This window comes from Condylura cristata, unplaced genomic scaffold (genome assembly GCF_000260355.1).
Source record: "Condylura cristata isolate star-nosed mole 26May11 unplaced genomic scaffold, ConCri1.0 scaffold00028, whole genome shotgun sequence".
Taxonomy (NCBI): Eukaryota; Metazoa; Chordata; class Mammalia; order Eulipotyphla; family Talpidae; genus Condylura; species Condylura cristata.
This window is the reverse complement of record NW_004567129.1, coordinates 16,883,457-16,908,646: the sequence shown is the minus strand read 5'-3', so window position 1 is coordinate 16,908,646 and position 25,190 is coordinate 16,883,457. Positions and strand designations below refer to the sequence as shown.

The 25,190-nt window shown below is 46.3% G+C and overlaps 1 protein-coding gene across 2 annotated transcripts in view; it reads left to right on the top strand.

Moving 5' to 3' along the window:
• Positions 1-50: 50 nt before the first annotated feature.
• SLC7A6 (solute carrier family 7 (amino acid transporter light chain, y+L system), member 6) overlaps positions 51-25,190 on the top strand; it is a 29,253-nt gene continuing 4,113 nt past the window's right edge. For both annotated transcript variants that reach the window (XR_001145887.1, XM_004690443.2), the window contains exons 1-7: positions 51-170; positions 7,617-8,176; positions 17,658-17,783; positions 20,495-20,639; positions 21,250-21,373; positions 21,584-21,687; positions 23,120-23,216. Coding sequence is in view for 1 of the 2 variants with exons in the window: in XM_004690443.2 (XP_004690500.1) it covers positions 7,654-8,176; positions 17,658-17,783; positions 20,495-20,639; positions 21,250-21,373; positions 21,584-21,687; positions 23,120-23,216 (1,119 nt within the window). In the remaining variant the exon portion in view is untranslated. The remainder of the gene's footprint in view (positions 171-7,616; positions 8,177-17,657; positions 17,784-20,494; positions 20,640-21,249; positions 21,374-21,583; positions 21,688-23,119; positions 23,217-25,190) is intronic.

Below are 25,190 nucleotides of genomic sequence, written 5' to 3'. Positions count from 1 at the left end.
TATATATATATTTCAATAACTTGCATCTTCTTCTTTGTTGCAGAGATTAAATGACCAAAACAGGTATGTGGAATTAGGCCTTGAAGCAGAGACTTCAATTTCTTCCCAGTACCTGACCACTTCAGATGAGGCAGCTTATGGAAGTGTGATGTTTCCTCATTTCCTCACAGGTGAATATTACAGCTCTGTTATATGAATTTTCTTGGATCTGTGATTTGTGAAGAATTTTAGTTATGTGTTAACTGTGGAAAAGATAATATAAAGAATGACTCACACACAGTTAATAGTTATGTGGTACTATAATTACTGTATGAGGAAATTATGTATTTATTACATTATTTCTTTCAAAAGAGTAAATGCGGTATTTTATAATGAAAGATATTTGCAGTAGGGTTGTTGAAATAGAAAGCAAAGTTTTGGGAAAAACAAGCTATCATATACCAGTGAAAGATGAGAGTATCTAGTCACTGTGATTGGGAGCTGAATCTGACCTTGAGTTTTCTGGTATCTAGGTAAAAAAACAAACAAACATAAAGAGTCACAGAATTTTCATTATTTGATTTTTTAAAAAGTAAGCATAGTAAATATGTGTATTTAAAAAAATGAATGCATACTCACTGGAAAATTTAAACTCAGGAAAATATTGAAAAAAGGTCATCTGTATTTCCATCACAGTTGAAGGCACGCTATATTTCTCAGCAGCATTTCCTCCCCTCCCTCCAGTCATCAAGTATTAAGAAAGTTTTTAATCCAGCACAAAAGTATTAACATTCAACTTGTAAAATATCCTTTGTAATTGAACTTTGGAAGATCTATATCCCGCCCCCCCCCATTAAAAATTGCAAATGGTACATTCATAATTGAATTTTCATGAAGAAATTTTAGGAGTTTGGTAACTTTATTATCTATCTGCTGCAGGATCTTAGATTTTAGGATGAAAGCCTGTTAGAAAGCTGCATTATGTCCCTACAAGAGGGGCTTAACACTAGTGTTTCAAGACAGACACTTATAGGATACACAGTGATTTAATGGAAATTGTCTGCTATAGTGATTTTGGATTTGTGGTGTTCAAGACAGATACTGCTTGCTTTCTTCACACACTAATTTCTCTTACCAGTTAGATAAAAATTGTAATCAAAAGGACAGCCAATTAAGAAAGGGTGCACTAGTAGAATTTTGTTATCTCCCCTGATCCTACTAACCTCAAATACCAGGGTACTTATCTGGATCAATGGGTTAATTTAAATGAACTCCTTGAATCAGTGATTTTCATTCCATTGTTGTGGAAGGTCTCCAGGTCCACTCTGTTGGAATAGTATAAACTGTTACCCAGGGGTGGACTGCCTTTTTGAGAATGTATGTATGTAGATACCGTTATACTAAGTGCAAATGAATTCAAGGTCATTATTGTTATTTTAGAAACTTTTTGTTATTTCTTTTTCCTCCTCCATTACCTGTTCTTGAAGAACAAATACCATGACAGAAAATGATAGGAACTATTGTCTTGAACTGGCTTTTCTTTCTTTTTTACATTTTTAAAAAAGATGTATTTAGGCCCTCCCTGGTGGCGCAGCGGGTTAAAGCACAGCACTGAGAATCTAAAAGCCGCTTCCGCATGAGTTCGATTCCCGCCTGCCCCGGAGGTGACCACATGGTGTGGCAGACCTCTCCTGACCCGCCCGCTGCTCCCCTCAGCAGTGTACTTCGTCGATCTGCCTGTTCTGCTCCCCACTCTGTCTCTGGTGAAGCCTCTTACCACCCCGAGCCTCTGGCCTGTACCCCAGTTCTGTATGCACAAATAAATAAATAAATCTTTAAAAAAAAAAAAGATGTATTTATTTATGCATACAGAACTGGGGTACAAGTCAGAGGTGCAGGGATGGTGAGAGGCTTCACCAGAGACAGAGTGGGGAGCAGGACAGGCAGATAGACGAAGTACACTGCTGAGGGGAGCACCAGGCGAGTCAGGAGAGGTCTCTGCGCCTTCTGGATCACCTCTGGGGTAGGGGGTTGAGCCTACACTGAAGCTGCTGTGGCTAGCTTGCAGTGCTGCATCCTAACCTGTTGCATTACCAGGGAGGGCCCTCTTTTTTACATTTTAAAAAGACATGTTCAAATAGTAGAAAGAGAGGCATCTCCATAGTCTCCCGCACAGGTGGGCAGGAAAGTTGCTGCTCCTCTTTCGCAAAGGTAAAAGGTAAAAAGAATCGAACAGATTTACTTTTTCTTTAGTTAAACCTTTGTTGCTGCTGCTTTGGGCTCAAGATGTTCGGCTTTCAGTGGAGAGTGTGGTGTCTTTTCTGTTTTAGGTATTTTCTGCCCCAATCTAGTTGGGAGAGGCTGAAGGTAAGTTAATTCAACAAAGTGAGGTGGCTGCTAAAACAAAAGCACATACTAGAAACAAGGAGATCGATGGAAAAAGATGGCAGCTGGGATACTGAAGAAAAGGCGGGAGAGAAAGGTATTTAGAAGCAGAGGGCAGGATGAGCAAAGATGTCTTATTCGATGTGGACTCTGGAAACCTTGAACCACTCCAGGTCCTGGAAATTGCAAGAATCAATAATTATCCTCATGAGTAGGACTGTATGAGGCAGAGGGGCTGGTGATGAGGGCCTGCTGAGATGGTGGAATTTACCCTGTAGGGCCTATGTAGGCCTCAAGATCGGAATTGATTTTAATTCCTCAGCACCTGAAGGAGGGATCTTACCTGTGCTTTTCATACCAACTGAGAAGACAGGTTGTGAAATCTGAGTAGTAATCAGTGTATTTGCTTGGTGGAAGGCAGTCTTCTGTTCCAGAGCTGCACCATCTCCTGCTTGGAGATGAACGCCTATTGCAGGTGCCAATTTTTTCCCCTTAGAATTCGAGTCATTACCTAGACAAGAGCTAAGTACGACATTGCATATTAGATCTCCTAGATCCTTGCTGATTTCCCTTCATGTTCTATTGATGGCTGAGAGAAGTGCGTTAAAGTCTCAAACAATAATGTTATAATCCTGGATTTATCTGTTTTTCCTTTCAGGACTATCAGTTTTTGCTTCATGAATTTTGAACCTATGTTGTGGAAAATATACATTCAGATTTGCCTTCTCTGTGAATTGGCCTCTTTTTTCCAACACTTTTCTTATTTTAATATATACTTTTTCTGATATTAATATAGCTCCTTTGCCTTTCTTTTGATTGGTGTTTGCGTTATTTCTCCCCCATTCTTTTACCTGTAACTTCTTTATGTTTGTATGTTTAAAGTGGATTTCTTTTTTTTTTTTTTTTAAGGTTTATGTATTTATTTATGCATACAGAACTGGGGTACAGGCCATAGGTGCAGAGGCGGTGAGAGGGTTCACCAGAGACAGAGTGGGGAGCAGAACAGGCAGGTTGATGAAGTACACTGCTGAGGGGAGCAGCAGGAGATGTCAGCCGGACCATGTGGTCACCTCCCTGGCAGGGGATTGAACTCATGCTTCATAGTGTGCCTACTGCACCTCCAGGGAGAGCCCTACGTAGGCTAAAATATGACTTTTAGGAGCCCTCTCGGTGGCACAACGGGCTAAAGCGCAGCATTATGAGGCTTTCCACAACTACTGCAGCAAGAGTTCAATTCCCCACCAGGGAGCCAACCCTCATGGCGCAACAGACCTCTCCTGTCTTGCCCGCTGCTCCCCTCAGCAATGTATTTCAGTAGATCTGCCTGTTCTGCTCCCCACTCTGTCTCTGGTGAATCTTCTGACACATTCCCCTGTCCTGTACATATGGCCTACACATATGGCCAGTTCTCATATGCATAAATAAATAAATATAAATCTGGAAAAAAAAAGAAATATACTGCCAAGGGGAGCAGAGGTGAAACAGAAGAGGTCTGCTATGCCATGTGGGCTAGCTCCCTGGCCAGGGCTTGAGCCACTGCCTCCCCTCTGAAGGCCATCACAGTGATAGTGCTGAGACTTAATCCCCAGGCCATCGTAGGCCCTTATTGATTGTTTTGATTTCTGATATTGTGTTGTTTTTGTTGCTCTTTTGTGTTGCTTGCAATTGCTGTTGTTGGATATAGTGTATAAAGCAGTGGAGACTGAGGTACATCATATTTATTCTGCACATACCCTCTACTTTTGCTAGACTGCTAATGTGGGAGTTCAAGTCAGGAGATTGGGTTTGGGTTTTGTGTTTGCTGTGGTTACCTCAGGTGCACCAGTGTCTTCAGATTCCTTGGTGTTTCCTAATGCCTAGGGGAGGTTTGATGGGGAATGGATTTTCTTCATCTTTAAGCTCCACCCTCAGCTTTGTCTCTTTGTGCATCTATGCCTCTGCTCTGTCTGCTGGTCTTGTCGCCTGGTGGGGAGCAGAGGACTTCTCTCTTCATTGTCCAGTCTTACTCTGAGTTAGGCTCTCTTTTCCTGGCTCTGGGGTGTGTGGATATGTGATGGGTGTTTCTAGGTGACCCCTCCCCTCCCCCAGAGGTGAAAGAACTATAAGCTATAGCACCTATAATGGTCTAGATCAAAATTTGCCCTTCTGTAGGCGCGGAGGAGTTACCATATCTTTCTTTTGTCTTGCCCCAGCTGCCTGGGAGGTGATGGTTTCCCATCTTTTACCAGGGATCTAAGATTTGTATTGTTAGAAAAGGACCAGGTGGGCCTTTGTCTTTTTCCCAGGGCAGTCACTGCTTTCCTCCTCCAGGCTGGCACCCCCAGAGGCTTTCCCTGTTTTCCTGCTGATGTTTGTTATGCGTACGCACTGAGGTCTGCAGAGGGAGACCTCTGAGTGTCACTGTCTTTTGCTAACTCACACTTGACTTTAATGTTCATTAAAAATTGCTCTGAGGCCCTCCCTGGCGCAGCAGGTTAAGGCGCTGCACTGCAAGCTGGCAGCAGATGCTTTAGTGAGAGTTCAATTCCCAGCCCCAGAGGTGACCCACATGGTGCTGCAGACCTCTCCTGGCCTGCCCGCTGCTCCCCTCAGCAGTGTGCTTCCTTGATCTGCCTGTTCTGCCCCCGACTCTGTCTCTGGAGAAGTCTCTCCTGGTGGGGAGCAGAGGACTTCTCTTCATTTGTCCAGTCTTACTCTGAGGTACCCCTGTACCTCTGGCCTGTACCCAAATTCTGTATGAATGAATGAATAAATGTTTATAAAAGTAAATTTAAAAAAATAACCTGTTGTTAAAAAGAAAAAAAAAAGCTCTGAATTCTTCCTTGCCTGAAGAATGGTCCCGTTGACTCCTTCTGCCATCGGGGAGTCAGAGATGCTTGCAGATGCCTTTTTTTTGGGGGGGGGAGTCAGAGCTGCCTCTCACCTTGCAGATGCCTTTTTTGGGGGGGGGGTCAGAGCTGCCTCTCACCTTGCAGATGCCTTTTTTTTTTTTTTAAAGATTTGTTTATATACACAAAAACTGGGGCACAGGCCAGAAGTAAGGGGGTGAGAGACTTCACCAGAGATAGAGTTGGGAGCAGAACAAGAAGTTATACTGAATACTCTACGGAGGGGAGCAGCGGGTAGGTCAGGAGAGGTCTGCCTTGCCCTGTGGGTCACCTCCCTGGCCAGGGATCAAATTCATGCTGCAGTGGCTGCAGAGATCTTTGTTGTGCTGTGCTTTAACCCACTGTGCCACCAAGGAGGGCCCCACTTTCTACATCCTAAATGGAAGTTAAAAGTCAGGGAAATTCCTTCTTATACCATTTATTTTCCAGTGAAATGAATCCAATGAAATGAACTTTCTGTAACAGTGTAATTAAATATGCATTTGGTCTTTGTCCACTGTTCCTGGCACACAGCTCCTGTCACTTCCTGTATAAGACCCATAGAGGAATCTTCTGTTAAAATATTTAACTTTGTTACCAGTTCTTGAAATAGCTCTAGAGCATAAAGGAGAAATGTATACTTTCATTACTTATATCATAAACTCCCGTCAACCATACATGAATTTATGATAATGAGGTAAATCTTAGAGCGTCTACATCTCTAAGGATGGAGGCTGATTGTCAAGGCAACTAACCCTGTGATTAGAGGACTGAAACTTTCAGTCCAGTCCCAACGTTTGGGGAGGGGAGAGTTTTGAGACTGAATCCATCACCAGAGGCCAGTGATTTACTCGCCCTGCCTTTGCAACGAAGCCTCCATAAAACACCCTGAAGGATGGTGTGTGGCGCTTGCTGGATAGTGAACATGTGCTGGTGCTGGGAGAGTGGTGAAGGCAGAGGGACAGTGGGCACTTTATGCTGCTCTCACATACCAGTGCATCTCTCATCTTGCTGTACTTGAGTTGTAGCTTTCATCATAAAATGGTCATCTAATGAGTAAACTGTTTACCTGAATTCAGCGAACCACTCTAACAAATGAAGCGAACCAAGGAAGGGCAAACAGGAACCTATAACCATTTGGCCAGAAGCATAGGTAACAATCTGGACTTGCCAGGGAGTCTGAAATTGGGGAGGGGGGTGTTTTGTAGGACTGAGCCCTTAACCTGGGGGATGTGGTGTTCTTTCCAGGTGAGTAGTGTCTGAATTGAGTTAAATTACAGGACATCCAGCTGGTGTCACAGCATTGCTTGATGTTTAGGAAACCCACACATCTGGTGTCAGAAGTCCAAAAAGAATACTTAATAGTCCTAGTCTTTGTCCTTGCAGCAATGATCTTATAGCATAGGGGAAGACTGGAGTGGTCATTGGGGTCACATTTCTCTGCTTGCATGTATTGAGTGGGAAAGGTGGCCTCTTCATCTCTCTCTTAGTGAGAATATGGGCTCTGTGGCTGTTTCCTGGTTTTGTTTTCATGGCTGCCTGGGCTCACCTGACAGACACGTGAAAACAAATATGCTCCCATGTGCCTTATAAGGAAACTTGCGTGGCGTGGTGCCAGAAGTAAGAGAAGTGTTGCTGCCTCAGAACCAGACCTCAGCTGAGCAGGAGTTAGATGGCTTCACATCCCTGGGGCAGGAGGAATGCTTATTAGTGCCCCAGGGGAGCATTTTTCTACTGGGCTCAAGTCTGGACTCTGGACGCAGACTGGGACTGGTGAGGCAGGGGTGTTGTGGAGGTGGGATTTTGCCCTGAGAACTACTCACACCTGAGTGGCTGTGGTTCCCTTGTCCTGGGCACCATGACACAAGATTCTGGCACATCCACTTTTGTTAAGTAGATGAGAGGCTTCTAGGAAGATGATATGCAGATCCCATTCTTACCTCTGGAATTTATCTTGTGACCTTACAGGACTGACTTCTGGGTGGGAATCAAATAGCCTATCAGATTTCTTCCTTAAAAAGATGAGGCAGGGCCCTTCCCGGTGGTGCAGTGTGTTAAAAGCGCAGCACTATAAAGCTACTGTGGACAGTGCAGCATGAGTTCCGTCCCCAGGCAGGGAGCTGACCCACATGGTGGGGCAGACCTCTCCTGACCCTCCCACTGCTCCTCTCAGCAGTGTATTTCAGCAGATCTGCCTGTTCTGCTCCCCACTCTGTCTCTGGTGAATCCCCCCTAATCTGTATCCCTCTGGCCTGTACCCCAGTTCTGTATGCTGTCATAGTGTCTGAGCACTCATGGCACCTTTCTTAGAAGCAGTGGAGCTCTTCCTACCTCCCTTTTTCTACTTCCTGGAGCTCAGAGTGACATATTTCTGTTCTTTTCCAGGCACACAGTAAACACAGGTGTGAAGGAAAAGTTAACTATGGAAGCCAGGGACTTGGAGACCCCCATACCCACCTACCATCTCATTCCTGAGACCAGCCAATCCAGGGAGCAAGAAGATGTCACGATACCATCTAAAGCAACCACAGAAACTATGCAGCTGAAGAAGGAGATCTCTTTGCTGAATGGAGTTAGCCTGGTGGTGGGCAACATGATTGGTTCAGGAATCTTCGTCTCACCCAAGGGCGTGCTGGTACACACTGGCTCCTATGGCTTGTCGCTGTTCATATGGGCCATTGGTGGGCTTTTCTCTGTTGTGGGTGCCCTTTGCTATGCAGAGCTGGGGACCACCATCACCAAGTCTGGGGCCAGCTACGCTTACATCCTAGAGGCCTTTGGGGGCTTCATTGCCTTCATTCGTCTGTGGGCCTCACTGCTTATCGTGGAGCCCACCAGTCAGGCCATCATCGCCATCACCTTTGCCAACTACATCATCCAGCCCTCCTTCCCCACCTGTGAGCCCCCGTACCTGGCCTGCCGGCTCCTTGCTGCTGCTTGTATATGTAAGTCTGGGGGCTTTGTAGGGAGAATGTATGGGGCTGTGGGTTACTTAATAATGTCTAATGGTACCTTATGTTTGAACAGCATATTTTACTTTTGGGTGGGCTGATGAGATATCTTACCTTTGAATAGGTAATTTCACCAATGTCACTTGATCCTTAGTGACAAGTAAGAGCACAGGATAGGTGTGGGGAAGTCGGAATCTGTTTTTTAGCTTTTGGCGTCTCACACTCTTTCAGCTCCTGGCTGTTTCTGATTTCTTTTTTCCAGCTTGTGTGACAAACTGGTGATGTCTTCTATTTATCTTTTGAGATTTTTTTGATTCAAGTCAACATCACTAGTCAGTTTTTTCCTGTTTGTTTAATGTTATACTATATTCTTTTTTACTTGTTGTAAGTTAACTCAGAAAAAAACTATCAGTCCTGAGGTGTTTATCTTGCTGTTCAAAAATAAGAAAACTTTTCTTTTTTAAACTAGATTAAAGGCATCAGTGAAGGGAGGTAGGAAGAGCTCCACTGCTTCTAAGAAAGGCGCCATGAGTGCTCAGACACTGTGACAGCATACAGAACTGGCCAGGCATCTCTAGCCAGGGGTAGGTGCAGTACGGCTCTCAAGGCGCTATCCCACTGGTGTTTCACATTTCTGTACACTTAACTTTGTAAACAAGCTCTGCGGTGGCCAGTGAGGGAAGGCGTCTTCAACCCCATATTTGGGCTTCTGAGAACAGAACCTGAAAATCTGGATGGAGCCCTCTTTATTTCCCTTTTTCTCCTATGAGGTGATTAAGAGGGATTCTGTGAATTCACTGAAAGGGAGAGCAACTTGCTGTAAATTTCCCCAGTCTTGTGGAGTTCATGTTTTAGCTGAGAGGCGGCCCAGAATTCCCGGTGTTCCATAGCACCATGCTGCCAGAGGCACTTAACTATGCTCTGTTCTTTCCATAACTCTGCTTGCAAGGACTTTGGCAGTGTGTGGCATTTATCCACAGTGTTAAAAATAGACTGAATGTGCCTTGGAGTTAGCAGTAAGGAGATTATATGGTGTGCCTCTCTCCCTGACGCTAAGGAATTTGTTAAAAGACCACTGTTGAAGGATACCCGATACCCCTGAGATAGGGGAAGGTGGGTACTCGCTTTATGTCTGATAGGATTTAGCCAGGGGAACTCTGCCTGCCTCAACACTCTAAAAGTGAATAATTTTCTGACTATAAAACATGTTCATTAAGGAGAAAGTTAGTGGTACCTCAAACCACCCATTATCTACCACCAAGAGATGAATACTTCTAATATTTCTTCATTTCTTTTATAGAATTGGCATATAACTTTATGCTGCTATAAAGTTAATGCATCATGGGTTTTCCTTTTCCTGGAATATCCTTCAAAAGAAACATTTTTTAAAAGCTTTATTTATTTATGCACACAAGAACTGGGGTATAGGCCAGAGGTGCAGGGGCAGTGAGAGGATTCACTAGATACAGAGTTGGTAGCCAAACAGGTAGACAGACTGAAATACACTGCTGAGAGGAGCAGTGGGTGGGAGAGAAGAGGTCTGCTGGGCCATGTGGGTCGCCTCCCTGGCTGGGGATTGAATTTGTGCTGCAGTGACTATGGATAGCTTCATAGTACTGTGATTTAACCTGTTGTGCCACCAGGGAGAGCCCACTATCATTAAAAAAAAAATCTCCAGATCATACTTTGTTTGTACACTGCTTTTTTTTATTTAAAGATTTATTTATTTATGTGTACAGAACTGGGGTACAGGCCAGAGGTGTGAGATGGTGAGAAGATTCACCAGAGACAGAGTGGGGAGCAGAACAGGCCGACTGATGAAATACATTGCTGAGGGGAGCAGTGGGCGGGTCGAGCCGTGAGGATCACCTGGGGCAGGGATTGAACTGGCGTTGAAGCAGCTGGCTCACTTGTAGTGCTGCACTTGCATTGTGCCACCAGGGAGGGACCTTTTTTACATAATTTCTTAGGATAGAATTCTGTAAGAGAACTCTGTGTCTAAAGAAATAAAGTGATTTAAGATTCTCCGTTGCTTTCTAGAGGGTTCTGTGAGTTTGTACTTTTTCATTTGAGTACTTGAGTGTGCCTGTGTATTTTCCCCATGATAGCCATAGGATAGTTTCCAAGAATAACCAAGTTAAAATGTATTTTTTATATAATTTTTCTTATACAATAGATTTTTGTTAAGTCTTTTTTTCTTTATGACTTTCCCCCCATTTTCTCTATGTTTAAGAAGTCCATTTCCATGCTGGGAGCCAATATCTTGAATGGAGGAGAAATGCAAAGTCACGATGTTAAATACAATTAGTGTGCAATACAGAAAAGGGGAAGAATACAGTTTCCAAATCAGGCACCAAAAGTTACCTATTCCTTTGTGTGTAAATGTCCAGCCGAAGAGGTTTACCCCAAAACAGGGCCTCTGAGGCCCAAAAGTCTGTCACAGGTCCAAGGCACCTCTAGTGGGGACGCATAGGAAAGGGGCAGAAGAGGCCCAGCATGTCTAAGACAGAAGGAGCAAAATCAAGGCAAAAGCTGCCATTGTGAATCACCCCACGGGTCTCTCACCCACATCTGTTTCAAACAGTCCCGGACCGAAAAGCAAGTACAGCTTCTTCACTAGTCTGTCTGCTCCATGTGGCTTCTCCAGGTCTCCTCCTTGCTATCCTCCTTCTTCCTTTCTTCCCCTGTTTCTTCCATCTTCTTCTCCCATCTCTGCTCCATCCTCCCTTGGGTGAGGCAGGAAAACTGGAATTTCCCTTTTTCCTGGGGGCCACCCTATTAAAATTATATCTTCTTTCATTCAAATATACCTTTACCCAGATTTCTCAGAATCTGAATTTCTGCGAACCTCCTGTTCCAGAAACCCAGATCTTCCATAATCCAAGCCTGAAGGCAGAAATTAGTTGCAGGTGGGACCAAATGTGTGCTGTCCTATCCTGTCTGACTAGACTTTAGGGTTCATCTTCTCTTCTTTGAACTTAGGGTTCAGAGTCAGGCTGATGGGTCATCCAACAAAGCTGGGATGTGCTGGAGGGCGTCTCCTTGAGTGGGGTGTCAGTGAGAGCAGCCTGGTTTCAAGGGACATAAATTGGAAGATTCCAATTAGGTCATAAAGAGGGAAAAAAACAAAAATCTGCACTGAATCCAGGGTGCACCTAATCCTGCTTGCAGGAAAAGAAAATTAAGTTCGTTTTGGAATTGGCACATTAGAGAGGATTGAAAGAAATCATAGCCATACTGGTAGGTTAAAGCACAGCACTATGAAGCGATCAGCAGCCACTGCAGCATGAGTTCGGTTCTTGGTCAGGGAGCTGACCCACATGGCCTGACAGGAATCTCCTGGCCCTCCCACTGCTCCCTTCAGCAGGTATTTCATCTACCTGTTCTGCTCCCTGCTCTGTCTCTGGTGAATCCTCTTGCACCTCTGTCCTGTACCCCAGTTCTGATATATGTAATTAAATAAATATTTTTTAAAAAGAACCATAGCCATACCAAAGTAGGCATTAAGGACCCGTAGTAGAAAGACCGGCCCAGACAGGCTCCACATAGTCCCCTGTAGGGCAAAGACCGCAGTTGGTGATCCACGTGGCAGACTTGGCCTACAGATAGTTTGTCCTGAACAGGATTATAATCAACTGTGAATTAGTTGCATATTTGAAAATTAGAATTTTCTCTTTCTCTTGAAAAGTCACAAGTTCTGGCAAACTTGGACCCTAGCTCTTGCCTTACACAGTCAGCTGAATATAGGTAGTGGTTGGTCCCTTTAAGTGGAGTACATACTCTCCAGTCTGCTGTAGTTCTCTGCTCCCTCTGTTTTATATCCAATTCTTGCCTTTGCTTTTGTGGGTCATTGCCCTGGCCCCTGAAGGCACTGTTGTTTGGATCCTGGCTACAGGGGCCCAGGTTACACTGGCAGGGAGAGGCAAACAGCTACTTTTGCATTTCAGGTTGTCTCAGTAACTCATTATCCTAGAGCAGTGTGTCTCAACCCTAGGTGAGTCTGCTCCACAGTGGATTTTGGCAAGGTCTGGATTCTCCATGTGCTGTTGGGAGGGAGTAGTGCTGGCAGCGATGATGGGGACCTAGAAGCCTGCTGAAAACCCTGTAGTGCATGGGATAGCCCCACGAATAAGACTTGTCTGACCCAAAATGTCTATAGTATTGAGATTGACAATTGCTATACTTGAGGTGCAGTCTCCTCTTACAGGTTCTGCATCTTGGTATCTTCTGTGGAGAGTTGGGCCTCAGGCTGCAGACTGAACCCAGTAAGCTTAGGTGCTCTTATTCACTTATGGGACTGTGGGGGGAACATGGGAGTTCTTGAAGCCTTTGGGCCCTTCTCTCTGGCTTGGTGACCAGGAATAGTCTCTGTAGGCAAGGCAGTCAGCACTTTAAGAGTACTTGTTCTGAACGCCAGAGGTGATGTTCTGGCTGAGGCGTGCTGGGGCCTTTTATCACTGGGATTCTGCCTGTGGTGTATCCTCACACATTATTTGCCAGGAAGGTTTTTTTTTTTTTTTTTAAAGATTTATTTATTTATTCATACAGAACTGGGGTACAGGCCAGAGATGCGGAGGGTGAGAGGATTCATCAGAGACAGTGGGGAGCAGAACAGGCAGATCGATGAAGTACACTGCTGAGGGGAGCAGGGGGCGGGTCAGGAGAGGTCTGCCGCACCATGTGGTCACCTCCTGGGCAGGCGGGGATCAAACTCATGCGGAAGTGGCTCCAGCTTCTCAGTGCTGTGCTTCAATCCATGGCGCTACCAGGGAGGGCCGGTTTTTGTTTTTTTTTTAAAGATTTATTTATTTGTATACAGAGCTGGGGTACAGGCCAGAGATGCGGAGGGTGAGAGGATTCACCACAGACAGAGCTGGGAGCAGAACTGCAGATCGACAAAGTCCACTGCTGAGGGGAGCAGCTGGCAGGTCAGGAGAGGTCTGCCGCGCCATGTGGTCACCTCCCGGGCAGGCGGGGATGGAACTCATGCGGAAGTGGCTCCAGCTTCTCAGTGCTGTGCTTCAATCCATGGCGCCACCAGGGAGGGCCTGCCAGGAAGGTTTTAATATGAAAGTCAATTCAACACAGGGTGACAACAAAGCAGAGGCCTGCTGGCAGCATTGTCCCTGAGGTTTGTTTGAGGAGGCTGACAGTGAAGGAAAAGGTGGAAGGGGAGGGAGACTGCCATGGTGAACCTGGAGTGAAGGCACTCCAAGGATGCCTCAGGGACTTCCTGTGGCCTCTGCTATCTCAGACGCAGACTCTGACTTGGGCACAGTCCTCAGTAGGAAGGAGATGCTTCCCTGTTTTGGTGAGTTGTTGCGATGGACAGGAAATAGCTTTCTTCTTCTGCCAGTGGTAGGCTTAGGAGGATTGTGTGTTTACTGTAGTTGCTTCAAGACCCCAACTAACTACTCTGTATACATACATACACACTTGAAATTTTTATAATAAGACTGAAAATTTTATAATAAGGCTTACTATATATGTGTGTGTGTAATAAAAAGCCAGGAGGCTTTAAAAAAAGGGGGCTTTTCCTTTTTTTTTTGCATGTACATTTAATAAACAAAGTGAGCCTTCTGACATAAGAGGTGGGGGGGAAGGAGAAAGCTTCAAGGGGACCCAAGGGATGTTGGTGGGAAAAACAAAGTTACCAGCAGTGCAAAAAATATATAAATAAAAATAGTATGTAGTTGAGAAAACATCTTTTTAAGAAGGCCTGTCCCTCACAATTCCAAGTCATACAATTCCAAGAAGTTGCTCTTGATCGTGGGTTCTGCATTTGGGAGGGTTTGTTTGCTTTTACTGAACAGTAGAACTTTTCTCTCCTAGTAGTTGTTTTTCTCCTTTCTCCCACTTTGTTGTTGTTAAGGATTGCACCCCTGGCCTTGGATGCCCTGAGTGACACCCCGCCCGAGTGTGGGAGGAATTGGAAAGGTTCCTTCCTCTCTGGGGAGAGGGGGCTGTGCCTACCGCAGGACTTGGGCTGGGCTTCCCCCGCCACTGCTCTTCAGCAGAGCAGGGGAGGCGCAGCCCTGTCCCTGGGCACATACATTATTCAGGATTCCTCTAGGTGTCAGAGAACGAGAGGCAAAAGCAGCAAAGCTCATACATATTGAAGTTTATTTCTCGCATGTGGGAAAAGGCGCAGTGTGGGGCTGGTAGCATGACTTCATCATTTAGTAGGAACAGGATTCTCCCTTCTGTCTTACTTTTCTGCTGTCTTCCGCATGTGGCTGTGCGTCAGGGGTCCAGCTGGCTGCTCAAGCCCTCGCTGTCCCACCTGCACTGTAGCTGACAGGACAAAGAAAGGCATCTGCCGCCTCACAGATGTGCTTCCCTGACATTCTGTTCCTGTGAAACTTCACTCATATCCTTCCAGAACCAAGTTACCTGGTCATTCCTACCTGTAGTAGAGAATGGGAAACAGCAACTTTATTTTGGGCAGCCATGACTCCAGCTGAAACCCCTGTTGCTAAGAAACAATGGCAGAACAGATATTAGGACACAGAGGGACTTTGGGGTTTCGCTTCTCTTTTGGAATTGAGTCTGGATTTGCTGTTTGAATACTCCTTTCTCAGCATCAAGTTCCCAGAGAGCCTTGAAGATCCTCATGAGGGTTCCAGCATCTTTGGTGCAAGGGTATGAGTGAAGGGACGAGGCAAGCCTGGGTGTTTTCATGGTGGCAGTTGTGTGAGTCCCTGGCCTGCAGGCCTGGCCATGTTGACTTTGGGTTCCAGTAGAGTCAGTGTCTGTCATGCACTCCATGGGGATGGGAGTTTTGAGAGGGAAGGAGGGTGTAAATCAGATGGTGACATTTTGTTTCTTAATTAGAATCAGGACAACAGTCAAGGGACATGGTTTCTGCCTGGCAGCCTGTCCTGGGAGATCTCTGTTCTGGCAGGCCTGAGAAGAGGGTGAGGCAATGAGGTACTGGGGCCAGCGTTGGGAGGCTTCCTCTCTCGGGAGGCCCTGCACAGTCCCTGACAGTTTCATGGCCTTACTCCCCTTACCCAACCTCTGGTCCTGTTCCCTGGCCTCACGCTGTTGCGAATTATTTTTTAATTTTATTAAGAAAGAAGCATACGTGTGTGGTAAATAAAAGTATAAAAGGATATATATAGTGGAAAATGTCTCCTTCCCTCAGAGCTTCACTCTTCCTCCCCAGAGGTAACTTTATGTCCTTTCAAGTGGTCTTTGGGAAGAGGCTGCTGTATTTTCACTGAAGTGCTACCATGAACAATATTTACTTCATTTACTGGGGCCACAGCCCTGTGGGAAATCTAGCTCTGTGGACGGAGGTAGGGGCAGAAGGAGAGATTGCTGGTCTGGGGCAGGGGAGTGTCAGCTTCTCTTCTCTGTCTTGCAGCCACATCTTGCCCTGCAAACTAGAAGCTCGGGGAACACAGCCAGGTTTCTGGGAGATAGTCTTTCTCGGTGGGCATGTGCATCTTTTTCTCCATCCCATTTTGTCCCTTTCTGTCTGTCTCTGTCTCCTGGGTCCCTCTGCATGTTTTGCCTTCAGCCTTGTTCTCACAAGCTGCACAGCCTTTCTCTTCTGCTGCTTTTTTGGAGTCCTGCTTCCTTCCTCTGCTTTCTTGTGGCTATTGTTTCTCTGTTACAAGTGCTTGTGTATGACTAACTTTACTGTGGCCCTGTCTGTTGCTAATGTTAGATAGATTCAGTCTTTGGTAATCTCCCTAATTGGTGTCAGGAGAGATCATTCACTAAGTACAGTTTGAGTCCAGTGTCTAGACAGATCAGCCATGACAGGAGAGGAGGAACAGTTCCTAGGACAGGATCCAGCAGGTACCTCAAGTTATGCTACTGTATAGCACAGGGGCCTGTGGATTACCGGTGATTATTACAGCCAGGCCACCAGGCCGTCCTGCGTCAGTTGATCTAGGTTTAGCACCAGGAAGCACAGCGATAAGCACGGCAGGTCCTGGGGAAACCTGCCAGCAGCCTGCATTCCTTTGTCCTTCTGTCATCTTGACCATCGCAACCCTCATCACCAGCCAGGTGCTAACAGACCTATAAGCACCTGGGTGACCACCATTGTATTGAGTGAAAGCTCTTGAAGTGCCCTGGAGAATGTTCTGCCCCGTTTGCTATTTCACAGACTGGTCCCAGGCAGTCCCCTCCTGGAGGCTGGAGTGGAGATCTTCCAGTTTCTGACAGCCCCCGAGGGAACTGGCAGTTAAGTGAAAGTCACTGCCACCTTCATTCCAACAAGGGCTCAGCAGTTTCCCTCTTGGCTTGACACTGAGTTTAAAAAAAACAATATGCTTTTGTTTGCCCCAGAGAATTTACAGTCTCCTGGGGGTGAGACTGGCCTGAGTCCAAGTCTACCTGACTACAGCTTGAGAAGTTAAACTGCTGTGAAGTGAAAGTGCTGGAGAATTCAGGGGTGATAGAGCTCAGTGAGGGGCTGGCTGGTTTATTTGGAAGAGTTTACAAGGAAGTAGGGGTGAGCTACCTTGAGAGTGGGAGATGCTGTTGGCTGTGGGGGGAAGAAGAGGAAAGATGATTCTTTTATATGTTTATCTGGCACCAATCTGGAGAGTCTGGCTGGTAGGAGGAAGCAGAAGTGGCCTGGAGGATGAGGCCAACAGATCCTGTGATAACTCTTGAGGTTCACATAAAAGTTCTATTTTTGGAGGTAAGAGGTGTCACTGTGGAATACCTTTGCTATTTGGGTCTCCTCTGTGCCCCACTCCCCTCCCCTGGGATGAGAACAGCCCCTTTTTAGAAGGGTAAAGGCTGGGACTTTTAGCGTAGGGCCCAGCCATCAGAGCCCTGTTGACTGAGCTGTGGGAACCCCCAAGTGCTTCTTCATGGACCTCCCCAGATTTAGAGGTTTGGATAGAAATGGGAGTGGGGTCCATATTCATTTAGGAATGATTGTTAGTTAGCTTCCATCAGTCTCATTTCCTTTATCATTAAGATGGGAATAGGAATGTCTGTACTTGGGGATTGTGAGAATTAAATGTGAGGATGAATGTGAAGTTGTCCAGCACTTAACAGGCCCCCCTGCCCTGCACATTTACATACAAAACATTGTCTTTCTAATTCTCAGGTGGCCTACCACCTGCATTCAAATTCAACTCAATTTATTGGTGGTCCTATGTTTTATATAGTCATGGAGAAGTCTTAGGCCTCCTCTGGAAATTTGGGAGGCTGAGTGGTGAAGAGTGGGTCAAGTCCACCATCCATGGGGTGGGGGCATTTACAGAAGTGGTTCTGGCTACTGAATTATATGAATGTGTGTAGCTCACTTGTCAACAGTAATGGGATGTGTGGCTATCCCTCAGCTTGGGCAGATGGGGACTGTCCCCTGTTTGCCCGTTCTGGTGACTAGTGATTGGCCCCTTTACAGTAGGCAGATAAGATAAAAGTGATGTTCTTTGTAAAGGATGTTGGGCCTCTCTGCCCTCAGTTCAAGCTGCCAGTGACTCTATGGTTTTCCTCCTAGGTCTGCTGACGTTTGTGAACTGTGCCTACGTCAAGTGGGGTACACGTGTGCAGGACACGTTCACGTATGCCAAGGTCCTGGCGCTTCTTGCCATCATTGTCATGGGCCTTGTTAAACTGTGCCAGGGTAAGAAGGGCTTAAGGTAGGGAGGAGGGTGGCTGACTCCAGGAGTCCCTCTGGGGTCCCAGAGGCAGACATGGGTCACTGTTAGCTCCATTACTCAGCTCTCTACATCCACGCTGGGCCATGTATGCCAGTGACCTAGGAGTCCCTGGACTCTGGTCAGGTTGCCTTGGCCCTGAGTCCACCTTCCCTCAGAGCTGCTTTCCCTTTGTGGAGGTTGAGAGTATTACAGGAAGCCTGCCAGGGCCTAGGAGCTCTAGAAACTTGGACCACACTTAGGTTATAAAAATAATCAATGAGGATAGTGTGTGTTCCTGTTTTAGGTCTATTACTCCCAGGTAGAGCCTAAGAATGCTTGAGAGGACTGGGAGGGTATGTGCGTGGTAGGAAGACAGGTGTTGAAATGAGTGGTTATCTTGCAGGCTTTCTTTTTCTTTTTTTTCCTAAAGATTTATTTATTTATGCAAATAGAACTGGGTTACAGGCCAGAGGTGCAGGTGCGGCGAGAGGATTCATCAGAGACAGAGTAGGGAGTAGAGCAGGCAGATCAACAAGGTACACAGCTGAGGGGAGCAGCGGGTGAGACAGGAGAGGTCTGCTGCACCATGTGGGTCAGCTCCCTGGCAGGGGATCGAACTCATGTTGAAGTAGTTGCGCTAACTTCATAGTGCTATGCATAAACCTGTTGTGCCACCAGGGAGGGCCCTGTTTTTCTTCTTTAAAAGATTTATTTGTGCATCCAAGAACTGGGGTATTAAAGACCAGAGTGTTGGGGTTAGTAGTGAGAGGATTCACCAGAGACAGATTGGGCACCAGAACAGGCAGATGTACTGGCCTTCCCTTGTGGTGCAGTGGGTTGGAGTGCAGCACTCCGAACCTGTTAGCAGCCACTGCAGCATCAGTTCGGTGGTCCTCGGCCAGGGAGCTGACCCACATGGCGCAGCAGACCTCTCCTGTCTCGCCTGTTGTTCCCCTCAGCAGTGTATTTCAGTTAATCTACCTGTTCTGTTTCCTACTCTGTCTCTGGTGAATCCTCTCACGCCCTGCACCTCTGGCCTGTGCCCCAGTTCTTGGATGCATAAATAAAATCTTAAAAAAACAAACAAACAAACCACAAAACAGATGTACTAAAATACTGCTGAGGGGAGCAGCTGGCGAGACAGGAGAGGTCTGCTGAGCCATGTGGGTCAGCCCCCTGGCTGGGGATCAGACTCAGGTTGCAGTGGTGATAGAGTAATAGTGCTGAGAGTTAACTTACCCCCTGCCCCATCAGGGAAGCCCCAGGCTCTATTTTTCATCTGAATTTGCTTTTAGTATTTCCTCCAAAGCCAGCTCTCAACAAAATATTAAAATACTGTGACGCTGGCACTGACTTTCCTGTATGTTGACTTTTAAGGGTTTCATTCCTGTGTCAGAGCAGACAGGCAGTGAGGGTAACAAGTCTACCAGGATCTCCTGAGCTCTTAGAGAAGTTCTGAGGAGTCTTTGTCCAATCCTTTAACAATTCAGTTTTCCAGATTATGTCTCTGAATTTGGTTGTATTAATAATTACCTGGGGAGCTGAGACAAACTGTACCCCTCCCCTTTTCTGCTTCTACCCCCTCCCCCAGCTCATACCTGTGGGAGCAACTGGTTAATTAGAAATCAAACATTTTAAGAAATGTCCTGGGTGATTCTTAGGCAGCTGGATCCGACCTCTGTGCTTGTATGCCAGGTTAGTATAACCACTCATCTGATGTCCCTCAAGTCTCAAGAACATCCTGAAGTCAAAAAATTGGGGTCGCTGAGTACTCCTCCAAGATCTGTGCTTTAAGGAACCTCTGCTGTGTGTGATGATTGGTGCCTCTGGGCCACAGGGACTCTTTATTTTTCCTTTGGCTACAAGCACTGGGCTGTTGGCCTCACTGAGGGGCCGGTCTAGCTTTCTGCAGGAGTGACAGCAGGCTTCCTTTCATATTTGGGTCTAGGTAATAACCTGCAGTGTGTCTGAAGCTCTCTGGCCAGGGCAATTGGTGTCAGACCCCTGGCTTCAAGTCTTTAGTGTCCAGTGTCTTCTAAAAGAAGGACAAGTGCCCAGGCTGGGTCTGCAAGGGTGGTGACTCAGGCCCATCCCAAGCCCAGGTGTAAGGTCCCCGTTCCTCTCTCATGTAACTGTGCCACACCAAGTATAGCAACAGAGCTCTCTCTGTGCCCAAGGAGCCTTTCGATCAAACCGTACTGGCTTAGGCCAAGAGGACTAGTGTCACAGGAAGGTCTAAATGTTAATCAAAAATGGCTCCTTTAATGTGAAACAGGGTTTTTTTTTTTAGAAAATAGGAAGAACTGTGGCTGGCTCTGAGGTTGCGGGCAGGAAATGGAAACTCATTAGAACTTTGGAAAAATTGTTATCACATCAGACAGAGGGCAGCAAGGAAAGCTTTTTACTTTTTCTGAGAGTGTCTAGTTTTCTTAAAAGAATATGAACTTTCTGAGTTTGTTGCTGGGTGGTAAAGGGCAGGGAGCTGGTGGTAATTTTTGCCTTGGTATTAAATGATGTTTTTTTCTTCCCCTGCCCTCTTCTTCCCTTGACCTTCTTTTCCTTTCCTTTCTCCTTTTTGCCATCTCCCCTTCCTTTTCTTTACTTCCCCTTCCCATCCTGCCTCCTCTCCCCTCTTCCCCTTTCTCCTTCCTCTTCCTTCTCCCTGAACCCCCTCATCTACCTTTGCCTCACACAGGACACTCTGAGCACTTTCAGAATGCCTTTAAGGGTTCCTCCTGGGACATGGGACACATCTCTCTCGCCCTCTTCTCTGCCCTCTTTTCTTTCTCAGGTTGGGACACCCTTAATTTTGTAACAGAAGAAATAAAAAACCCAGAAAGGTAAAGGCACAATCACACTGTCATTGTCAATCCCCAACTTGACGGGAACGCCTGCTCAGAGTGGGCACACTGTTCCTCTTCCCCTCCTCTTCCTCTGCCTCTCGTCCTTCTTCTACTCCCTCTCCTTCGCTCAGAGGGACTGTGGGGTAGGATGGGACAGCCCCTGGCTCCTTGCCCTCCTGCTTACACTGGCGCATCCCGGGGCCTCCCTCGAGAGGGCCTTTGGGGCAGCACAGCCAGCACTCTGGTGCAGACACTAGCCGGGGCCCTGACATTTATTCTGGGAAGTCAGTTCCCAGCCTGGTTCTAGCCTCTCCTCCAGCGGTACCCATTGTTTGCTCTGTGGCTAGGATCAAGTAATGATCATGACCTTTCTCTCTCTCTTTCTCCCCCTCAGCCCCACTCTGTCTTCCCTCCTTCTTCCCCTGTCTTTCTCTCATTCAGTAGAAATACCCTGGGTTTGGGGTACAAACCCACCCTAGACCACATGGGGGTGAGGAGCCAGAGGCCAGGGAACTGTTGAAAACTCAGGAAAAAAAAAATCCCTGGGAGAACTTTGACCTCAAGGAGAGGTTGGTTCTAGATAGTCCTGTCTCACTTGTCCTGACAGAAATTTGCCCCTGGCCATTGGGATTTCTATGCCAGTTGTGACGTTCATCTACATCCTGACCAACGTGGCCTATTACACAGTGCTGAGCATTTCAGATGTCCTTAACAGTGATGCTGTGGCTGTGGTGAGTCTTTTGGGATCCCCATTTGCTTGTCAGCTTATGGGACTGAATGGCTTGATTTCTCTTTCTGCAGCCAACCCAGCTCTTCAGGGCAAGCTGATGGATCTAGGCCAGAGTGGGCTGCCTGCGGTGACAGCGTTTGTCCTGGGAGCTTAGATGCAGGAGGCTTACGGATTCCTGCTTGCCAAATGCCTCTCTGTGTTCTGCCCCCAGACTTTCGCTGACCAGACATTTGGCATGTTCAGCTGGACCATTCCTATTGCTGTCGCCCTGTCCTGCTTTGGGGGCCTCAACGCATCTATCTTTGCTTCATCAAGGTATGGTGTCTCAGTTTAACTCATAACAGGAGACCAGTGTTTAATTCTCTGAGGCTCCAGGTGAGCCTGTAAGAACCCTTCTTTTTCCCTACCCCTTGGAGATTGTGTGTGCGTGCGCGCGCGCGTGTGTGTGTGTGTGTGTGTGTGTGTGTGTGTGTGTGTGTAAGTGTACGCGCATGCGCGCCGGTAGCTCACATTTCCAAATGAGTTGAGGACAGATTGGTAAGTGGAGGGGAGGAACACAGCTTGCCATCATGGCTCTATTTAGGTGTGGCTCCTTGTGGTTACGCTTCAGGGAGCCACTCCTTCCAGAGGGCGTCAGTAAGCACTTTCTGTGTCCCAGGAATTGGTGTAAGGTGACTGCCAGTCACTTCACAAAAACTCCGAGGCCCACAGATAGACTTCTTGCTCTCTACCCTTGAAGATGGTGTTTCCCATAGTCCTTTCCTTCTTTGAGTCCAAGACATCCCAGCTGGCTCTGCCAGTCTTCCCCAAAGAAATGCTAGCTAGTAGGTGACTTCACATCTACTCAGATATCTTGTGACATTGACAAGAAGATGGAGGAGGGGGCAGTGAAGGCTCAGGGTAAGCCCTGGGTCTGCACATGAAGGGCACTAGGCCATGTGAAGATAGTGCAGATTGTTTCTGCCAGGTTACCTTTGCCACTTTTTCTTACTACCTGTGCAGCGATCTTGGCTCTGTACTAGAGACCTTTGCCTCACCTACCCATGACCCCTTGCAGCATTTCCCTTAGCACATTTCTCCTCCACCTGGTACAGATTACTAGCCTTGTGAGCCAATTGCAACTCTGCCTTAGGAGGCCTGGCTGGGGGATATCTACCCAAGCCCGGTGCTCTGCGTTCCAGGATGGTTCCTGCTACTCTGGGTGGCTTCTCACTTCTCTGCTGTTGTTTGTCTGGTGGGTAGGGCTCGTTTGGTAGAGAGGAAGTTTGGGTTGTCCCATGTATCCCAGGCTCACCTTGGCACATCATGTATTAGGTCTCGGGGGAACTATATGTAAAGCATGACAGATGCCTGGCTGCCTTCTTTAAAATACCGTTGTGGCAAAAATGAAATCCGTTGGGTGGCAGAACGGAGCTAACCCAGTGAGGTGGGTTGGGGTGAGGGGGGTAACGGTGTAGTATCTGGTTGAGAGAAATGGGAGCATCTGGGTGGTGGTGAATTCAGTAGCTGTGGGGCTGGGAGTGTCGGTAGGTAGCAACAGGTAGGGCATTCGTGGATCATGGTAAGGTGTCTGGTTGGAGTGTGGGGATATATGTGGATAAAGGGGTGGGTAGGTTATGCTGGCCATACACAGAACATGAGAGGTTATCTCCTGCCTTTTTCTAAGACTCTGAGCCTAGTTTGAGTGGGGAATGAGGCTGCATAGCTGCATAAAAGGATCCTGCTGACTTATTTCTTACTCTTCCAGGTTATTCTTTGTGGGCTCCCGTGAGGGCCACCTCCCAGACCTTCTGTCTATGATCCATGTTGAGCGTTTCACACCCATCCCTGCTTTACTGTTTAATGTAAGCTCTGCTGGGGGAAGGTGGGGACTGGCTATAGCTGTGTATTTAGTACTTCTGCTGACTTTGTCGAGTGGGAGATAGCTTCTTTAAAAAAAAAAAAAGATGTATTTATTTATGCATATAACAACTGGGTATAAGCCAGAGAGGTACAGGAAGGCAACAGTGGGGAACAGAACACGTGAACTGACTGAGATACACTGCTAAGGGGAGCAGCAGGTGAGATAGGAGAGGTCTGCTGTGCCGTGTGGGTCAGCTCCCTACCCGGGGATCAAACTTGTGCTACAGTGACTGCCGACAGCTTCATAGTACTGAGACTTAACTTCTTGCGCTACCAGGGAGGGCCCCGGGAGATAATTTCTTGAGATATTATTCAACATCTTAATATTTCTTCCTTTTTCTTAAAATTGAAAAGCAAAGCAAAGATAAAACATTGTCATATTAGAGAAGGCAAACTGCAATAGAGTATAGAAATGCATTTATAAAAATTACTGTTCAAGTCAGTGACTTATCTTTCTAGCTCCTTTTGCTTTTAATCATATTTTATAAAACCAGCCCATTTGTACTCCAGCAACCCTTTAAGGGCCTCTACTTATATCACAGACATCATAGACATATGTAGTGGGTGGCAGTAAGCCAGAGCCAGTAAGTCCAACAAAATCAATAAATTATGAAAGTGTTCTGAAGAACCCTGAAGAAGGATGACAATTTCCTAATTTTCATTAAGGTTTACAGAGATCCTAGAAAGGACTTTCTCCAAACTAAGTTCAGTTCATTTTTCTTGTCATTTAGTTCTCTTACAGCTTCATTACTTAAGTTAAATTTTGGACTCAGGGCCATCCCTGGTGGTGCAGTGGGTTAAAGCACAGAATTGTGAAGCTTTCCACAGCTACTGCGGCATGAGTTTTATTCCTGGCCAGGGAGCTGACCCACATGGCGCGGCAGACCTCTCCTGTTCCATCTGCTGCTCCCCTCAGCAGTGTACTTCATCGATCTGCTTGTTCTGCTCCCCACTCTGTCTCTGGTGAAGCCTCTCATCCCCCGCACCTCTGGCCTGTACCACAGTTCGTGCATGCACAAATAAATAAATCTTCTAAAAAAATTCTTCAAAAAAGTTTTTTTTTGACTCATCTGGAGTTTATATTTTGGTGAATAGAGGTGAGCATTCACTTAATTTTCCTTCAATCACTAGCCAGGTAGACCATTATTATTTATTGAATCATCAATTTTTCCATGATTGTCAAATTTTTATCATGTAAAAATAATTACAGTTAATTTTTTAGGTTTAGGGTACTTAAGATTGCCCCTCAAATGTATCGTTTATTTATGCATATAAGAACTGGAGTATATGGACAGAGTGGGGGGAGCAGAACAGGCAGATTTACTGAGGGGAGCAGCAGACAGGACAAGAGAGGTCTGCTGTGCCATGTGGGTCAGCTCTCTGGCGGGGGGTGGAACTCATGTTGCCGTGGCTTTGGATAGCTCACAGTGCTCACTTTAACTCCTTAGGCCACTAGGGAGGCCCCCAAATGTATAATTTTAATTAATTCTCCCCATCAGCACCAAGCTTCATTATTTAGCTTTGTATTGAATATCTGAACTAAAGAGAAGCTGAAGATACTTTCCCCCTCCTTGAATTCTCGGCAATTCTCACATTTGTTTTCATAAATTTTGGTATCATTTTATCAAAATAACAACATCCTTTCAGTATTTTGGTTGGCATAGCACTCAATTTGTAGATTTAGAGATCTGTCATATTGTCTTTGAAATGAATCCCCGTCCCTCATGCTTTTTTCCCTTCTCAACACAGGGTCCCTGTACACTCTCCAGAGCAGGCTCTTTTGGTTTTAAATCCTTCGTTGATAATCTGGGTGAAAAGATAAGCAGGGGGACCTCCATATTCTTGAAGTTTAAGCAAATCTGATCTTGTCTCCAGACAAGATCTGACTGCTGTCTTCTAGAGCTCTTTTGTTTCAG